Genomic DNA, 19,577 nt, shown 5'->3' with positions numbered 1-19,577 from the left:
ATTTTTGAAATATCATGCAACACAATACTATATCATTTTTGACCCCCATCTCTCAATGATGAAGAATCACTTTTAAAATTAAATAATTCTCGTATCCAGATCCGGATGTGGATCTTCACCGAAATCGAATCAATTTGTCCTTGTCACACACCCAACCTGTCCACCAAGTTTCATTCGATCCGACGGCAACTTTTTGAGATATCCTGCACACAAACAAACAAACAGATAGGGGTGAAAACATAACGACCTTCCACCTTCAGTGGCGGAGGTAAAAATGAAAGTTTTTTTTTTAACGTTTCTTCAACCATTTTGTTGGAGTGTTTGCTTGGAGCGTTCTTCAAGCTTCAATCTCTAAAGCTTTCATGGCGATACCATGACGCAGTTCTCCGTGGGGACATCTCCGGAGTTAGGAAGGCAAAATGAATTGGATGATTTCAATGACTATAAAATGTTTTCAGTTGAAACAAAGCAATGAATCGTCACATCATGGTAGGACAGCTGATAGGTACGTACGCTCTTGCTGTAAGCTGTCTAGCCTGGGTTTGAATCCTGACCCAGCTATAAACTGTCAAGCTGGTGCTCCACAGCAGGGTAATTCATCAACGTGTGTGCTGTCTCTCTTGGATTGACATTAAACTGGACATCACATTTGTCGGAATCTCACCCTCCTTACTCTCCCCTCCCCTCTCTTTCTCTCCTTCCTCTCCTTCCTCTCCCTGCCCCTCTGTTAAGGACTGATGGTTTCGTTTTCAATATAAAACTGCTTCCCTCCCATCACACTTCCCTCACCACCACGCTGCCTTCCCGCCCCCTCCGTCACACTTACCTCCCCCTAAACTCCAACCCTCTCCACCCCCATGGACATCTCCATGAGGTCTCCGCGTGCTGTTTTGACGTATCCTATTTTGTTCAATCCCGTACTACCTCCCCCCACCCCCCCACCCCACAAGTCCCACTTCGAGTACAGCAGTTATGTGTGAACAATTTGGTAGAATTGTGCCTTTGATGATGGAAGCATGAAATCTGGCACACAGTTCGGGCATGCTCATGGAAAGATTTTTGGCAACAGGGCCATCAAAGATTTGTACCATGACAGGAATGGCAGGCATTTTCCAAAATGGCTGCCAAAGAAATGATATTGTGTGGAAAGGTGATGGTGAGGCTGTAGGCCAAACAGAGAACGTGGCAGCTCTGCGTCGCTGGATGGTATGTGGTCCCCAGATGGCTCGTTTGGTTGGAAAATTTGAGGGTTTAACCGAGAAGAGGCAGGACACTGATTGATGTCACCATGAACGAAAGAAGCATGCACAGATGGCATTTGCATGAGATGTGAAATCACTGAGTGGATCCATAGAAGAGATGGGAAACCCATTCAGTGAGAATAGCAGTGATCTTCTTGTACTGGACAGTAGGAACATTGCAGATACAGCTGTGGCAGACATGGTGTGCCAGATTGAGAAACTTAGGACTCGACTTGTCTGAGACATATGTCAAGGAGAGACTTGTCAGCCAAACAATTCCCATTGCAAATCCTGTCAAGCGGAACAACCTCCATCTCAACAGCTGGCCTCCGGTAAGGGAGAAGTCAAGCAAACAGCTACAGCTGTCATCCCTGAAGAATAACTGCTGACTCTTCTCAAGACTGTACATTGCCTCCCAGATACGCAATGGTGATATGGACAAGTTCTTCCAGCATGAAAATCAGGCCTGTCCACCAGCACTGTCACAGATGGGTGTCCTTAGAACCGGGACGACATCAGACTTGTTGTGCTGCTTGCAAGACCTCACTCCTGCAAAAGAGAATGTCTCCAGTCCCACAGTTCAAGTCACCATCCTTGATGGCAATGCCATCATCAACATGCTGTGACCTGGGACTGCAAAGACATTCCAGGATTATGCCACTGATGTTTTTGTGCCATACATCACATCTCAGCTTCAGCATCTAACCAGATTAGACATCATCTGGGATGTGTATAGGGTGGTGGGCTTGGGATCTTTGCATCCTGAGTTCAAATCCCACTTGGCTGTTGAATTAATACCAGGTGTGGTTGACTCTGCCTGTCATCCTTCCGAGGTCGGCAAAATGAGTACCAGCTTGCTGATATCCTGTGTCGGAGTGGCGACCTGTCCAGGATTGTACCCAATAGCCAAGGAGACTGCTGAGGCAGCACTAATGCTCTGCACAGAGTATGGTCCCAATGGATGGATGGGATGTGTACATGCCTGAAAGCTTGAAGGCTGACACTCGCAGCAAGAGAGGTTCGGAGGTTAAGAGACGTGGCGATCCATCAAGTGCAATTCCTGGAAACTGGCAGGCGTTATCTCCGCATTGATGATGACAAGACTGGGTTGTTCTCCTTCCTGGCAATGAACGCAGCAGGCATCAACACCAACAAACAGGTCATCACCATATACCATACTGATGTGCTTTGTACAAATCACTATGATGTCTTGTGTCTGGCTGAATGCACCCGTCAAGAAGCCGACACTCACGTCCAATTTCACCGAGAAGATGCTGTGTGGCAAGGACACAACAAAGTGTCAATACGCACAGTTGACACGAATGTTGTAGTTCTGGCCGTAACATCAGCCCAGCACCTCGACATCTCTGAACTGTGGGTTGCATTTGGTGCTTGGAAGAGCTTCCGGTTTCTTGCCACTCATGAGATAGCCAGAGCACTGGGTCCTGATCGGTGTGTCGCCTTGCCGATGTTCAATGCCTTCACTGGGTGTGACACGTTGTCCTGTTTTGGAGGCAGAGGCAAGAGGACTGCATGGGACACCTGGAACACATACAGCAATGTCATCCCAGCATTCTGCGCCTTGTTGCTAGGCCAAGCCCACAATCCACAGAGGAATGGTTGGGGCCACTGGAGTGTTTCGTGGTCCTGCAATACAATCACACCAGTAGCCAAGAGTGTGTCAAGGCAAGGAAACAGCTGTTCACTCAGGCAGAGCAATTTATTGTCTGCCTCCTACACAGGCTGCTTTCATCCAGCACATCAAGAAGGCTGCCGACCAGGCTGGTCACTGCTGGGCCCAGGTGATGATCATGGCTCCAGAGCTTCCATCTCCAAGTGAATGGGGGTTGAACAAGAAGGGCAAGGGAGGCTGGGAAGTATGCTGGAGAACCCTACCAGAAGCCACACAGGCTTGAAGGGAACTCATACGTTGTGGCTGCAAGAAGGGCTGCACAGGACACTGCAAGGGCTGGAAGGCTGCTCTGCAGTGCACTGCCCTTTTGCTTTGCGGTGGACTTTGCACTGACTGACTGACTGACTGACAGCGTTGACTGTAACAACGGTCACAAGACTTATGAAACATTAATTGGACACATTGAGTTGTAAACTGAAACATTGCAAGTCCCTTTAATTAATGTGTGCTCATTAGTAGCTATACCTGGTGTTGGCTCAATGGTAAGGGTGGTGGCTTGGAATCCTCTGATCCTGAGTTCAAACCCCACTCCACTGTTGAATTCATACCAGGTGTGGTTGACTCTGCCTGTCATCCTTCCGAGGTCGGCAAAATGAGTACCAGCATGCTGGTATACTGTGTCGGAGTGGCGACCCGTCCAGGATTGTGCCCAATAGCCAAGGAGACTGCTTAGGCAGCACCAACGCTCTGCATGGAGTATGGTCCCGATGGATGGATGGATTAGTAGCTGGATAGGCAATCGTTCCAGTGAAGTTGTCCCCATTTAAAATAAAAGTAATGCTTTACGACTCCCCAACAATGATATTTGGCATTATCTACCATTGTACAGTTACATAAACCACTGATATGAGGTAGATAATACAAATAAATCACCCGACAATGGATTCGATGTACCGTATCAAAGGTACTCTTTCAGCCGATGGTGGCCATCTTGGAAAATGGCCACTTTTGTCACAGGGCAAATCTGCGATGGACCTGCGGTCAAAAATCTTCCTTCAGGTATATTCTAACAGTGTGCCAAACTGCATGCTTCTATCATCAAAGGCATAATTTATTTACATATTATCTGCTTTACAATACCAAACATAAGTCCAGCAGGCCCTTCCCTCATGCTGAACTGCTCCAAAACCCCCTCCCCCCTCCTCTTCCTCACTATTTTTGCTCCCACCCCTCTCCTCCCAGAGTGCATGGTGAGATGTCACTCTCCTTGCCGCCACCTCCCCCTCCCTCACCACCTTAAAGTTCTCACACCCTCCTCTCTTCCCCTTGTCACTCCCCTCCCTCATCCCTTCCCCTCCCCTCTCCCCTTCCGTCACTCCCCCTCCCCTCGTCCCTCCCCCCGCCCTCCCTCGTCTCTCCCCCCCGCCCTCCCTCGTCTCTCCCCCCGCCCTCCCTCGTCTCTCCCCCCGCCCTCCCTCGTCTCTCCCCCCGCCCTCCCTCGTCTCTCCCCCCGCCCTCCCTCGTCTCTCCCCCCGCCCTCCCTCGTCTCTCCCCCCGCCCTCCCTCGTCTCTCCCCCCCGCCCTCCCTCGTCTCTCCTCCCCTCCCCTTCTTCCTCCCTCCCTCGTCTTCTCCCTCCCCTCCCTCGTCCCTGTCTCCCTCTCACTCCTTCTCCCCACCCATTAATATTCCCGTCAGCGAAGCGATAGTTGTATTTGCTCGTAACCAAAAAGGCGATGGAATAATGGCAATGCAGATGACATAACAGGGAGCATGGATGATGTGGGTAAATGGGCCGTAATAGTAGCCTGTTCAGTTCACAATGGTTTTTTTTGTTCAGAATGTGCGGGTTTGGCGAGACTTTGCGCTGCACCGTGTACCTTTGTGGTTTTACTGTTTATTTATTTTTTTTTAAGTTTTTTTTTTTTTGATCAGTATGTTTTGCATTGGTGTTTGCAAAGGTGCACTAAGCCTTAGCCAGGGCTTATGGCTCCCCACATCTTTGCTGAGATTCTCTCTTGTTCCATTCCTTGACCCAATAGTTTTCTCTGCATTGTGCCTGATGAAGCCAAGTCCTCATACCAGGTCGAGGGCACCGGTTACGACACGTACCTGAGAGATGCGCATAAGCAGGTACTGTGAACACTGTACCTTCTCTTCAAGCAAGGATCTGCAACATCAGCATCGTTTTTGTTTATCTTCAAAAATTTTCATTTGCATCATTGCAACTATAAACGAATCTGTGATTGTTTAGCGAATCCCGATGAATTCTCACCCACTCCCAAACTTTTTAGGATTGTTCAGGAGGGGGTTTTTTTTTTTTCTTCTTAAAACGTATTCCATTCATTCGACCAATTCAGCCCTCGTCTCTCCCCATGAAATGAAGCATTTACGATTCAAAGCTGAACTTCATCGAAGAGTCGGCATCTGCTGTGTTTTCTTTCAACGTCTGACTCGCCTCTCCCCCATGTTTCTCGTTTCCAATTCTTATTAGTTCACAAACCCGTCTTGATTTACACCAATCTGTTTGTATTCTTTGCATCGTAATTAATTCGAGCCTGCTTAGCACGCAATCTACATATTTGAGTGATATTACTCCTCAAGGAACGTGCTGCGTGTTGTACATGGATGTTTCATTAGCAATACGTGCAGCAACACTGAATTCATATCTCCCAATTCAACTCTCAGATATTGTTAAAAGGGAGATAAAGTGCTTTTTCGGTGACTATTGAAAACACAAACTAATTGACGAAGGTGGGAGTACCCGTTTAAATTGTTTATCAAAATAATCCTTCATCAACTCAAAAATTGGCAACGGGAAAGGTATCAATTCGACTCTTCTTCCCGCCACCACCTAAGGTGGGTGCAGGTTGTGTTTTCACCCGTCAGTCTTTGTTTAAGCTTGGTGTTGGTTTAGTTGTCATGGTGGCTGTCTGAGGATTTTAGGGTTCCGAGTTTGAGCCCGGTTGGCTGCTGAATTAACACCAGGTGGGATTGACTCGGCCTGTTATCCTTCTGAGGTCGGCGAAACGAGTACCAGTGTACTGGTGTCGGGGTACAGTATCAGCAGCATAGTCGCCCCTCGACAAAATGATAGCTACCCGGCAGCCAAGCTGCCACACGCAAGAAGAAGTCCTTGTTTGTCTGGGAACAGGATATCTCAAAAAGTTGTGGACGGATTTGGACGAAATTTGGTGGAGAAGTTGAGTGTGCGAGGACGACAAATCGATCCGATTTTCGTGAAGATCCGAATCCGGATGTGAGAATTTTTTAAGTGTTTCTTCAGCATTGAGAAATGGCACCAAAAACGATATATAGCATGATATTTTAAAAAAAAAAGGTATGGACCGAGTATGACAAAACTTTGTGGATGAGTTGGGGAAGTGACAAGACCAAGCCGAGATTTTGGTTAAGTTCTGGATGCAGATCTGGCCTATCAGTAGATTACAACACACAAACTGTTCAGCCTGGCGTAGGTATCCGCCCCACCGAGTGCCATTTTCATTTGTTATTGTAAACAATTTTAGAAGATCATCTGTAGTTGTTAATAGCAGTTTGTTTCCGAAACTCTTCGTTTCAAACAGTTCCGAGACTGCTGCACCGCTTGTACGACGTGGGATTGGCCGGCAAAGCCCACACCCATGGAGAAGTGTAATCTCGAAGCACCGTTCTTCGAGGGACATCTTTTTAAAGTCCTTTTCGACCGCATGTCAAGGATTCTCGACCAGGTGAACCAATAAACTTATTTGAAGTGGAGGCATTCTTGTAAGTTATGCTTGGACTGCTTTACCTCTGCCTATAAGGATGATGGTTCTCATTTTACACGATAAAACCCAGAAATGATGAAAGATTCGTGCAATACGATTGGAAAAATAAATAAATCCACCAACATAAGGATCATGGCAATGCCTTGCAACAACCCAGGGCGAATCATCATTTGCTTTCCCAGCCTGTCCATGGGAGGGAGGTAGGTTTCAGATTTTACCTTTCAGCCATTCCATTTCAAGTCAGGGCAGCGTGGCTACGGTCAGTGCCAATCGGTCCCCGTGGCCTGGCCCACTCTCTTCTCGTGTGTGTGTGTGTGTGTGTGTGTGTGTGTGTGTGTGTGTGTGTGTGTGTGTGTGTGTGTGTGTGTGTGTGTGTCGCTCTCTCTGTCTCTCTTTTCATGAAGGTAGGGGTACACCATCTTCGTTGTAGGGGATCTCCGCGGCACTCTTGGGAGATCGATCGGCTGTTTCCATGCCTCGGGGCTGTCATCACAATACCAACAGCAACAACTGCACCTGTCCAATTATTCGTACTGTGACCATGTGGGGCTGACACTTTTTTTTTTTCTTTGAAGCTTTCATCGACTTATTCGGGTGTTAAAAAAAATCCTCTGAATCTCTGTTACCCTCTTCACACAAAAAATAACTATGCTCGAGCTAAAGATGTATCAAGTTTATGAAACTTCCAGGTGGTAAAATTGACCCGTCCTTCACTGTTTTTTTGAGGTTTTAATTTGTCTGAGGGACAAAATTGCCTGTCTTGGACATGCTAACAATGCTGAGCCCTGCAACTAAAATGCCTTAAAACTACAACACTGCATTTAAGCGGTACTCGGAGAATTATACAAACCTTTAAAAAAATGGACTTCTCAAGTTGGGCTTGATGTTCAATATGTTGCTAGCAGAATCATTAGCATTTGATTTCATAACTTTGACAGGAAGGGAATCATTTTAAAGAGCAAAAACAATGGAAAATAAAGTTGATATTGGAGGTATCCCAGGTTGAGATCCCAAATATTCACTGCTCTGTGATTGGACCTGAAGTGCAACCAATGTTTATTTTTTTATTTATTTTCTAACAGGGTCGGTGGAAATACCAACAGCAGAGTTGAAGGACAAAATAGAGGGAGACTTGGACAAATAATGGGTGCGAGGAGGAATGAGGGGTCGGGGAGGACTCGTGGGATGGACATAATGGATATAGAAGAAAACTCGGTTTCTGCTCAACAAACTTTCCTCCTTCAAGACGTCTCTGACTCCCGAGTATCTCTCCCCCTTGGTGTGACAGACCTGAGCCTCGTCCTGGCGGTGGAGTTGCTCTTTTCAACAAAGATTATTCCTCACTCACCATGCACTGCCCTCTCTCCCACACAACCCCAAAAATACCTTTGGCTTCCACTCCACTCCAACCTCATGTTTGTATGTGTGTTGTACCGTCCACTAAACAATGATGACTATTTACATCTCGCTGACCGAAAACATTGACCAACTTCCATCCTCTCATCCCAACTCTCTCTTCCTCATATGTGGTGACTTCACTTATCATCATGCCAGTTGGCTGGGTGTGGGTACCTCTCTCACCTGTCATGGCACTTCAGCAAAAGACTTCTGCGACTCATTGGGACTGACCCAATCTGTCAACTTCTCGACCCGGCTCTCAACCAATGGTACTCCATCTCTTCTGGATCTGATTTCAACCAATTTCCAAGAAAATAGCTGCTGTTCTTTCTCCGATCTAATCGGTTCATCTGATAACGTGCTTGTCAAAGTAGACATCTCTCTTGCTGTTATTAGAGAACCACCTCAGCGTCGAGTCTGGCATTTCACTCAGGATAACTGGCAGGGACTTCAAGCAGCCATCAAACTTCTAGACTGGTCTCACATCTCTACTTCCTCTGACATCAACTCGTGGGAATTCTTTCATGGAATCTTGCTCTCTCTCATGCACAGATTTATCCCATTTCATCTTGGGTTGTCCTACCCTTCCTCCCACCCATGGTACACAGAAGCTTGTGGCGAGGCAGTTGTCCTGAAACAACTTGCCTTCGCCTCATGGAAGGCTAATCCAACTGAAAACAATCTCAGTTCCTTCCACAAAGCTCGGAACAAGTGTGTGTCTGTTCGGAGTGGAGCCAGAAAAGAACATCTTTCTAATCTCAAGTCTGAACTCTCAAGCCTGTCTCCCTGTGTTCCCCCTCCATCCCCTCCTTTACCGAAAATGGCCGCACAGCTGACACGGCACGTGAAAAAGCTGAATGCTGAAACTCCATGTTTGCTTCTAAATGTGGTGTCCCAAAGCAATCGCTTTCTGTACCCACCTGATGCAGTCACACCCAGCTGTCCCTGGACTCTGTGTCCTTTTATCCTAACAAGGTGGAGAGCTTGCTGTCAAACCTCAACTCAGCTTCTGCATCCCGTCCAGACGGCATCAGCCCACGTGTCCCAAAAACCTGCTCGGCTGCTCTTGCTCACCCTCTCTCTGTCCAATTCACCCTCTCATTTGCTCAACGTCATCTTCCATCTGCTTGGAAATCAGCAAACATTACCGCCCTGCATAAAAAAGGGGCAAAAACAGATCCCTGTAACTACAGACAAAATCGGCCTTCTCCCAATCATCAGCAAGGTTTTGGAATCCATCATCGCTTCAGACATTAAATCCTTCCTCTTCTCCAGTGGCCTGATTTCTGATCATCAATTTGGTTTCAGACCAGGTCACTCTTCCCTGGAAATGCTGCTTCTGCTCTCCCATCAATGGATGGAGGTCCTCAATGCCAGAGATTAAATCACAACCATCTCCCTCGACATATCACGTGCCTTCGATACGGTCTAGCACCCTGCCCTGCTCACCAAACTCTCTTCCTTTGGTATCCAAGGCCATCTCCACTCACGGCTCTCAGACTTCCTCTCCTGTCGCAGTCACCGTGTGGCCCTAAATGGAGTTCTTTCACCCCCTCTTCCTGTCCAGGCTGGAGTTCTTCAAGGTAGCGTTCTGGGCCCTGTTATTTTTCTCATTTTCATCAATGATCTCTCTGACTCTGGAAAATCATCTTTATCTCTTTACTGATGACTCCACCTTCTGCCGTACCATCTGTCATCCCTCAGACCGGCAAGCAGCAGCTTCTTCGCTCACTGCAGATCTGTATAAAATCACAAACTGGTCCAACACGTGGAACATGTCTTTTAACCCTGACTAATCTCACTCTTACGATGGCTTTCTGAAAGGACCGCATGGAACTCCCCCCCCTCCCCCGATCGACTTTCTCAACAATCCTCTTGAAGTCCTTTCATTCAAGCGTTTTGGGAAAGCCATATTTCTAAGCTGGCCTCCAAAGCCAGTCGCTGATTGGGCATCCTTCGTCGTGCAAAGTACTTCGTTGGCATCTCTGAGCTCCTGACTACATAAAGATTTTGTCCACAGCCTGATGGAGTACTGCTCTCACCTCTGGGCTGATTTTTTTCTTTTTGTTGAGGCTCGTATGAGAGCCAACACAACACACAGTGACGGGGGGGGGGGCACGAAACAAGAGGGGCAAGAGTGGGAAGGACAAAACAGTGGGGAACAGAGACATTGGGAGACCTGTGGAAGGGAGAGGGATGGGGCAGGGAACATGGGAATACAAGATGGACACTACAGGGACTTTCAGGAAGGAAAGCAGGGAATTTGAAGGTGGGGGGGTTTGGGGTGGATTAACGGGGGTAGAAAAGATCGAGGATTTCGATGGGGGAAGATAAGAGGTGGTGGTATTCAGCTGTTTTGAAGGCCTGGAGGGAAGAATGGGATTGAACAGATTGAGGGAGTTATTCCAAAGGTGGGGAAAAAGAGGAATGAAAGAGTGAAGGTGAGCTCCCACCTCTCTCGGCTTCATGCTGTGGAAACCAAGGCATTTTAGATCATTGGTATCTCCCGCGATGAGGCTGAGTCTTTGGGTCTCTCACTCTCACCACAGGCAGGTCGGTGGTCTTTTTGTCTTCTGCAGTCTCCTCTCCAGCCTCCCCCCCCCAGCTCTGTCTGATACGTCCCCCCCCCAATATTTCCGCAGGGCACTCGAGGTCCGCCAGCAACCCCCTTCTGGTAAAACTACCAAAATCAAGAATCGCTGCTCATCTTCATTCTTTCATTCCTCTTTTTCTCCCCCGCCTTTGGAACAAACTCCCACACTCTCTTCGATTCCACTCTTCCTTCCAGATCTTCAAACAGCTGTTCACCACAATCTTTTATCTTCTTCCATCCAAAACTACAATCTTTTCTATCCCTGCTAATGCACCCCATACCCACCTCCTTCAAATTCCCTGCAGTGTCCATCTTGTTTACCCTGTGTACCCCACCCCATCCCTCTCCCCCCCCCCCACGACTCTCCTCATGTCTCTCTTCCACACTTTTTTCTTCCCTTCCCCTCCTCATGGCTCTCCTCATGTCTCTTCCACACTTTTTCCTTCCCTCCCCCCCTCACGGCTCTCCTCATGTCTCTTCCACACTTTTTCCTTCCCTCCCCCCCTCATGGCTCTCCTCATGTCTCTTCCACACTTTTTTCCTTCCCTCCCCCCCCCTCACGGCTCTCCTCATGTCTCTTCCACACTTTTTTCCTTCCCTCCCCCCCCTCACGGCTCTCCTCATGTCTCTTCCACACTTTTTTCCTTCCCTCCCCCCCCCCCATCCTGTGTCCTGCTCCCCATGTTGTATGTTCTGTTTGTTCACTCTCATACGAGCCTCAGCAATTGTATATAAAGGAAAAACTGGAGATTTGGAAAGAGGTATGGTGGGGTGTAACGAGGGTAGAACATATGGTTTTGGATGGGGGATGATGGATTAAAGAAGAGAAGGATCGAATAAAAGAAAAGTGATTGATTAAAGAAAAGTTTTTAAACAATGCGAAAAAAAAAACATTAATTACATTTACGTATGATTCGTACAAATCTCACACTGCTATATATTCCAGATATTCAATGTGGACAAGTTTTACTCAGGATTGTTAAGTATTTTATTTGATAGCTTGTTATAAAATGGTACTGAATGCTTTAAATTTTTACACAAGTTGCTTGCATTAGCTGACATGTCCATCCAGTAAGTGATTGCAGAAGAGTTATCCTCAGTCCTGTGTCATACATGCAAGCCGAAGTCTCTGTTATGCGTTGCAGCCATACAACGTCAACCTGCAGATCACGTCTGTGCTCTCCAAACTCGCGTTGTTTCCACACCCGCACCTGCACGAGTTTGTCCTCGACCCGTACGTCAACATGGCTTCCGGTTGCCGCTCGCTCTTCTCAGTCATCGTCCGGGTAAGGTAGTCTCTTTTTGATGTTGTTGGATTTCAGCAAAATTAGGTGCATAATGTCTGGATTGGCTTCGAATCGGGTTTTAAATTGTTAGGTTTATACTCGGGTTTTAAATTATTGTTCGGGTTACACTCAGGTTTTAAATTTATTGTAAGGTTTACACTCGGGTTTTAAATTTATTGTTAGGTTTACACTCGGGTTTTAAATTATTGTTAGGTTTACACTCGGGTTTTAAATTATTGTTAGGTTTACACTCGGGTTTTAAATGATTGTAAGGTTTACACTCGGGTTTTAAATGATTGTAAGGTTTACACTCGGGTTTTAAATGATTTCGGTGTATGCTCGGGTTTTAAATGATTGTAAGGTTTCCACTCGGGTTTTAAATGATTTCGGTGTACACTCGGGTTTTAAATTGTTAGGTTTACACTCGGGTTTTAAATTGTTAGGTTTACACTCGGGTTTTAAATTGTTAGGTTTACACCCGGGTTTTAAATTGTTAGGTTTACACTCGGGTTTTAAATGATTTAGGTTTACATTCGGGTTTTAAATGATTGTAAGGTTTACACTCGGGTTTTAAATTATTGTTAGGTTTACTCTCGGGTTTTAAATGATTGTAAGGTTTACACTCGGGTTTTAAATTATTGTTAAGTTTCCACGCGGGTTGTAAATGATTTTGGTGTACGCTCAGGTTTTAAATTATTGTTAGGTTTACACTGGCTTTAAATGATTGTAAGGTTTACACTCGGGTTTTAAATTATTGTTAGGTTTACACTCTGGTTTTAAATTGTTAGGTTTACACTCAGGTTTTAAATGATTTAGGTTTACACTCTGGTTTTAAATTGTTAGGTTTACACTCGGTTTTAATTATTGTTCGGGTTACACTCTGGTTTTAAATGATTGTTAGGTTTAAACTCGGGTTTTAAATGATTTAGGTTTACACTCTGGTTTTAAATTGTTAGGTTTACACTTGGGTTTTAAATGATTTAGGTTTACACTCGGTTTTAATTATTGTTCGGGTTACACTCTGGTTTTAAATGATTGTTAAGTTCCACTCGTGGTTTTAAATGATTTAGGTTTACACTTGGGTTTTAAATGATTTAGGTTTACATTCGAGTTTTAAATGATTTAGGTTTACACTCGGGTTTTAAATTATTGTTCGGTTTACACTCGGGTTTTAAATGATCGTAAGGTTTACGCTCGGGGTTTAAATTATTGTTAGGTTTACGCTCTGGTTTTAAATGATTGTTAGGTTTACACTCTGGTTTTAAATGATTGTAAGGTTTACACTCGGGTTTTAAATTATTGTCGGGTTTCCGCTCAGGTTTTAAATTATTGCTGGGTTTTACACTTGGGTTTTAAATGATTGTCAGGTTTCTGCTCAGGTTTTAAATTATTGCTGGGTTTGAGCTGTTGGGGTTGCCTGGTGTCCCGTCGGGTTTTGAATTGCCCGGTGTCCCATCGGGTTTTGAAGCGCTCCCTCTGCTTTGGAATTGCAAGCTTGCTTCTTAGTTAACATTTAACATTGGCTTGGTGGACACAGGTGTGTGGCAAGGACAAATTGATAAGTTGCAACAGAAAGCAGCATGGTTTTGTAGGTGTTGCTTAAACCAACAAGCATGTTCTTCAGGGCTGTTGATTGGCTATCATTGAAGAAAACTGATTGAAAAATAGGGAAAATAAATTTTCTCAACCAATGTTGCTGACTGTTCTAATGCAAGGTCCATCTGTATAAAAGAAGGAAAATTGAATAGTCTCTCAGGGTTGTGCTTCTCATCCAGTTGTGCCCTTTATAAAGGGGGTGAAAGGGGGGTTTTGCCCCAAATATTGGTATATCATTCAAAAATCATCTTCTCATAAACTGCCAGGCAGATCCAGACCAAACTTGCTTTGAGGCATTGGAACTATGCCCTAACCTTATGTTGTGCTCCTCATGGCCATATCTCCCTGAGAAAGGGAATCTCATTTTCACTAAAATCTCCTCTTCACAACTACCTGAGCAACATGGACCAACTTTGGTATAATGCATCAGGACACTAAGGTCTCATGCTCCCCATCTGGATCTGCCCCATCAGACTGAAAAGGGGGTTTCATCTTAAATTCAGGTAATTTATTTTTAAAACTTCTCAGAAACATGAGATGCCGACCAAACTGTTCACGAAACACAAGGACCATGCTGTTAACTTAAGTTGTGCTCCCCATGACTGTACCACTTCAAGGGGGGGGGGGGCATAGCCCCTTCTCGTAATCCATTTTCACCCTGCTTTTTGGGGAAATAACTGTCAGTCCCCCGGGGGGGGGGTTTAACTCTTATTCCCTCACTTTTTTTTTTTATGGAACACACAGACACCCCTAAAGAAGTACATCATTTTAAATATAATTTCAATGGCTCAACATTCTCCCGCCCCTCCCCATTCCTTCCTGGAATCAAAAACAAAGAAAATTTGCTTGTGAAAATAATTTAAATCTCGTTAATGTTTCCATATTTCCCTCTGCCACGGAAGGTGAAGGAGGTTGTTTTCACTCCTTTGTCTGCGTGCAGAATATCTTAAAGTTGTGGATGGATCCGGATGAAATTTTGTGGACAGGTTTTTGTGGAGACAGGACAGGATGAACCGATTAGATTTTGGTGAAGATCCAGATCAGATAATTTAAGTAATTCTTCACCATTAAGAGATAGAGCCAAAAACGATGTTGTACTGTATAGCATGATATTTCAAAAATGTATTAGGCCCGATATGTTCTCGTGGATCAGGCATTACATGGCGGAGGTATGCGCTCTACCAAGTACCCTTCTAGTTAAGATATGTAATGCTTGTTGGAGTAGTTTTAAATTTAATTAAAAAAAAATCCTTTGGAGCAAATTTTATCACAACTAAAATTATTGAATTCAGCAATAGAAACTGGCATTTGTAAATAACGTCGTCGTCGACTGCAGTCAGTCAGTTCTCACAATGTTTGGACCATTCCCTCTTACAACAGAATACTTGGATGGCAGAGAAATGCAAACCACATGGATAATGCGAATTGTTTAAAACAATCCCACCTTGTAGGTGGTTGGAGATTTGATGGTGAGAATACAAAGGATTCCAGAATTTAACAGCAGGCTCTTGATGGTGCGAAGGCGACTGGTTGGTTTGGATCCCGACACCTCTTTGTAAGTGTTTGAAAGTTGTTTTTGAAGTGACACTTGCTTTCTCTCAGCTTAACCTTCATACAAATAAATGAATGAGGAAATCACAAAGTATAACAGGCTGGTTGCATTGATGTGGGTATGCAAAAGCCATACTCCATGTATCACTCAGGGCCAGGGTGTTCAATGTCATTCCAACTGACTGACTACATTCGTTGAATTTTGCTTACAGAATCGATCACCTCACTTTATTAGAGGGGGTCATCGTGCTGGAGGAATTTTGCAAAGAACTCGCAGCTGTTGCTTTTGTGAAACATCACGCAGAAAGCACCTTGTGAACAGGAAGAAAGGAATTCCAGTTCAAGATGTTCTTTGAACCTTCTGCTGCAGGCCGAGCAAGCAATTAAATATCATGTGGAAGAAAAATAATTACATCTGATCATTTGGTGTTAAACACAACAGTTGAGATGAGAATATTTTCTTTTTTTTTTAACCCACTTCGATGGAGATGGCAGGACCTGACAAATGGCCCATGGGCATTGCTAACACGTCTTGTAATCGGTGTTCCAGACTTGTTCAGAGAATCAGCCTGGTTCGTGCGGTCATCGTGATTAAGGGAACAGGCCTATCGTTGAAGCTTGGCACTTTGATTATTTAAAATGCATATTATTCAAAATTACATTTAAAAATAGTTTCTTTAAATGCAACCATTTTAATTTTGAATTACTGCAAGAGTTGTACATGACAGAAAAACTGTGCCGGAAGTTGACTGATGCAATGCTTGAAGCTCGGATGTGAATGTGAAAGATGATGCATCACAAAGCTTGAGAAGATTTACCATCCTGATTTGCAACTTGTATATAGCTGTTAATAAGTACTGCCCATTACATTTTAGTGTTGTGTAGGTTGAGGCTTGTGCCTGCAGAGTGTGTGTGTGTGTGTGTGTGTGTGTGTGTGTGTGTGTGTGTGTGTGTGTGTGTGTGTGTGTGTGTGTGTGTGTGTGTGTGTGTGTGTGTGTGTGTGCGCGTGTGTGTGTGTGTGTGTGTGTGTGTGTGTGTGTGTGTGTGTGTGTGTGTGTGTGTGTGTGTGTGTGTGTGTGTGTGTGTGTGTGTGTGTGTGTGTGTGTGTGTGCGCGTGCGCGCGTGCGCGCGCGCGCGCGCGCGCGAAAAGAAACCCTCCATTTTTGCAGAGTGAGTGGTACTTTTTGCAGTTATACAGTAAAAATAAAAAAATTGCAGAGAAGTTATTGTAAAGAAAACATTGTACAGCCATGTGATACTTTCCTGCAATAAAGTGTTATCGCCATGGATGCGTGAACAAACGTCCTGGTGTCGAATGCTCCTCCAACTGTTTGCAGGAGAATAGTAATAATACAAGCCGAACACATGGAAATCAATTGGTACAAACAACTTCAAACATCATTGACGAGGAAACAAAATCACTTCCAGCCATAAAATCCAACGAAGCCTCACACGGTGAAGCTGCCAGAACACCGACGAAGGGAGTGCTGCTCAAGCCTCAACTGGGGAGCTGACCGTGAGAGGTGCCGTGGGCTGGCATGCCGGAGATGGATCCTTTGTGGGAGGTGGACCAAATCGTTGCAGGAGTGATCGTGAAATGTACATCCAGTACTCGCTTCGGATGATGTCGACGACTTCTGCCAACTCCTTGCACAACTGCAACATTGGGAAATCGCTTTTGTTACCAACATTGCACAATCTCAAGGCACTGAGGATGAATTCGTGGTGCAGGTGATGAAGGGAACTTGGACCAGGGTAGGTGAAGCAAGAACATGCTCAAAATGAGTACATTGGGAGATTTACTTTAATGTAAATTACAAATACATTAAGAAACAATAAAAAGAGCAATCGGAGATTTCAGATCCTCGTCAGGACTTGTTGGTGTGCTGGTGTTACATAATTAATGAGACAATGACTGCTGGCAGTGATGACCGGGTACGAATACGACCCGCTTTGATTAGACACCTGACCCATGACGTTTTTATTTAGAATGGGATTTAAATAAATTCAATTCAAATCAAATCAAAAGGAAGACCAAAGAGGTGCAGTCCTGCATTGGAATCAGGAGCAACCTGGATAGGATTCACATCTCAGCTGCGACTCGTCGACCCTCAAACCCATCCACGAACAGCCGGATGAGCCTTATTCAATGAAAAAAAAAATTAAATAATACTGGCTGCCAGACCATGTGTCCGATCGAGTTGAAATTTAAAACATGTATTACTCCCCATCACTACTCGATCACAATTGTGAAGTGTCACGTCGATTGATTAAGCGGTTCCAGAGAAAACATTTAATATTTTTCTTTAATCCAATATGGCTGCCAAACCATGTCACCTATCAATTATTCCTTAAACTTGTACACCCAAGGCTTGGGGAACATTTGTGTGAAGTTCCCCTCAATCTGTTCAGCCATTCTGGACAATATTTTGTAGGTTTGAGGGTAAATCCAATATGGCTGCCAAACCATATGACCTATGATGTCATGTGTGAACCTTTTGTTCCTCATGTATAGGTGGTCATACGTGTAAAGTTTCACCTCGATCTGTTCAGCCACTTAAGAAGTTTTTTTTGAAGGTTAAAATAAATAAATAAAAGCACTATGGACTACATGCTTAATTAGACAAACCAGAATCACATGACCGATGACATCAATTATTTTTTTCTGTGGATCATCCCAAGATGATCCTTAAATTTTCACACTGATCAGATGTAGCATTCTGCATATGCAATTATGACATCATAACGAAGGCACTTATGACATTTAAAAAAAAATCACATTCCTTATGAGTACTACTTGCCATGTGCCAAGTTTGTTTTTTCCTTGGTGCGATTTCAGAGATAGAGGTTGAAAGTTTTTTTTTCTTTCCGTTTTTACAACATGGCCGCCAGACCACGTGATCTATGACGTCATAATTAAAACATACATTAGTCACCGCATATGTGGTGAAAATAGTTTCAATCAGACAAGCGGTTGTGGAAAAAAAGCACGAAAGTTCTGTGCGAACAAACAAACAACCAGACCTAAATGCAATACTCTCTCTCCTTCGGCGAGGGTAAATAACGATGGAGATATCACAGTTTATGGGACCAGTGATATCGATTATGGTGACTGGATAAAGGGTCGGCCCATTGGCGTGAATACAACCGTGAAGTGATCGCAGGCCATCTTGTAACTCGCAAAAGGAATGCAACATGTACATTCGGTGCATGTCAAAAAAATATATATATATATTTGGTTCGTTTTGCGTGGGATTTTTTTCTAATGACATACCTAATTAGGTCAGGGTGCCATTTGGGTGGAGATTACTTGCATTAATTTTTGGGGGCATTTTGGATTTCTTTTAAATCTCAATCCTTGTAGTTGTTGTTTGGTGTTTTTAAAAGTTTTTGATTTAGCTTGCAAATTCAAGCTACTTTGTCTGACATGATGCAGTGCCTTCAGAAAGTATTCACACCCCTCGACTTTTTCATATTTTGTTGTTACAGCCTCAATTTAAAATGGATTAAATCGAGATGTTTTGTCACTGATCGACACATAATACCCCATGATGTTAGTGAAATTTAAAAGAAATTTAAACAAATTAATTAATTAAAAACGGAAATGTCTTGTGGGAATAAGTGTTCAACCCCTTTGCTACGACACCTCAAATTGAGTTCAGTTGCGTCCAATTTCCTTTGCTCATCCTTGAGATGTCTCCACAACTTGCTTACAATCCACCGATGGCCAAATTCAATTGATTGGACATTCTTTCTAAACAAACACACCTTTCGAGAAAAGGTCCCACAGATGAGAGTGCATGTCAGAGCAGAAACTCTACCATAAAGACCAAGGAACTCTCCGTAGAACTCAGAGATAGAATTGGGAGGAGGCATAGATCTGGGGAAGGGATAAAACAATTTATAGTGTGGAAAATTCCCAAGAGCACAGTGAGCTCATCATCAGGAAATGGATAGAATATGGAACTCCCCAGACTCTTATCTGGAGCTGGCCATCTACCCAAACTGAGCAACCAGGCAAGAAGGACCATCCATCCATTTGGACCATACTCTGTTCAGAGCGTTGGTGCTGCCGAAGCAGACTCCTTGGCTATTGGGCAAAATCCTGGACAGGTGGCCACTCCGACACAGGATACCAGCAAACTAGCACTCATTTTGCCAATCTCGGAAGGATGACGGGCAGAATCAACCCCACCTGGTATTAAATCAACAGCCAAGCAGGATTTGAACTCAGGATCCTCGGATCCCAAGCCCACCACCCCAACTATTAAGCCAACACCAAGCATGTGAGGACGACGTTGGTCAGGGAGGTGACCAATAATCCAATGTCCACTCTGATAGAACTACAGTTCCTTGGCTGAGAAGGAAGAACCTGCCAGGATGACAACAATCTCTGCAGCACTTCACAAATCTAGGCTTTATGGGAAAGTGGCCAGACAGAAGCCACTCCTGAGAAAAAGACACATGACAGCACACCTCGAGTTTGCAAAAAGGCACGTGAAAGACTTGGAGCA

General features: G+C 44.6%; 2 protein-coding genes across 8 annotated transcripts in view; one reads left to right on the top strand and one right to left on the bottom strand.

The window, feature by feature from the left end:
• FHIP2A (FHF complex subunit HOOK interacting protein 2A) overlaps nt 1-16,364 on the top strand; it is a 59,534-nt gene extending 43,170 nt beyond the window's left edge. For 4 of the 6 annotated variants that reach the window (XM_085871644.1, XM_085871631.1, XM_085871605.1 and 1 more), the window contains 5 exons: nt 4,915-5,005; nt 6,457-6,600; nt 11,776-11,916; nt 14,964-15,067; nt 15,276-16,364. In XM_085871644.1, the coding sequence (XP_085727770.1) occupies nt 4,915-5,005; nt 6,457-6,600; nt 11,776-11,916; nt 14,964-15,067; nt 15,276-15,381 (586 nt within the window). In that variant the 3' untranslated portion in view covers nt 15,382-16,364. Of the gene's footprint in view, nt 1-4,914; nt 5,006-6,456; nt 6,601-11,775; nt 11,917-14,892; nt 15,068-15,275 lie in introns of those variants that run through there. The other 2 variants (XM_085871622.1, XM_085871639.1) reach the window with 2 other exon arrangements.
• The window catches only part of FNTA (farnesyltransferase, CAAX box, subunit alpha), a 104,955-nt gene continuing 100,897 nt past the window's right edge, over nt 15,520-19,577 (bottom strand). For both annotated transcript variants that reach the window (XM_085871655.1, XM_085871661.1), the window contains exon 9: nt 15,520-16,719. In XM_085871655.1, the coding sequence (XP_085727781.1) occupies nt 16,555-16,719 (165 nt within the window). In that variant the 3' untranslated portion in view covers nt 15,520-16,554. The remainder of the gene's footprint in view (nt 16,720-19,577) is intronic.

Source organism: Eptatretus burgeri, chromosome 1, assembly GCF_056783735.1.
Source record: "Eptatretus burgeri isolate ZD-2024b chromosome 1, Ebu_testis_v1, whole genome shotgun sequence".
Lineage (NCBI taxonomy): Eukaryota > Metazoa > Chordata > Myxini > Myxiniformes > Myxinidae > Eptatretus > Eptatretus burgeri.
This window is presented reverse-complemented; position numbering and strand designations above follow the sequence as displayed.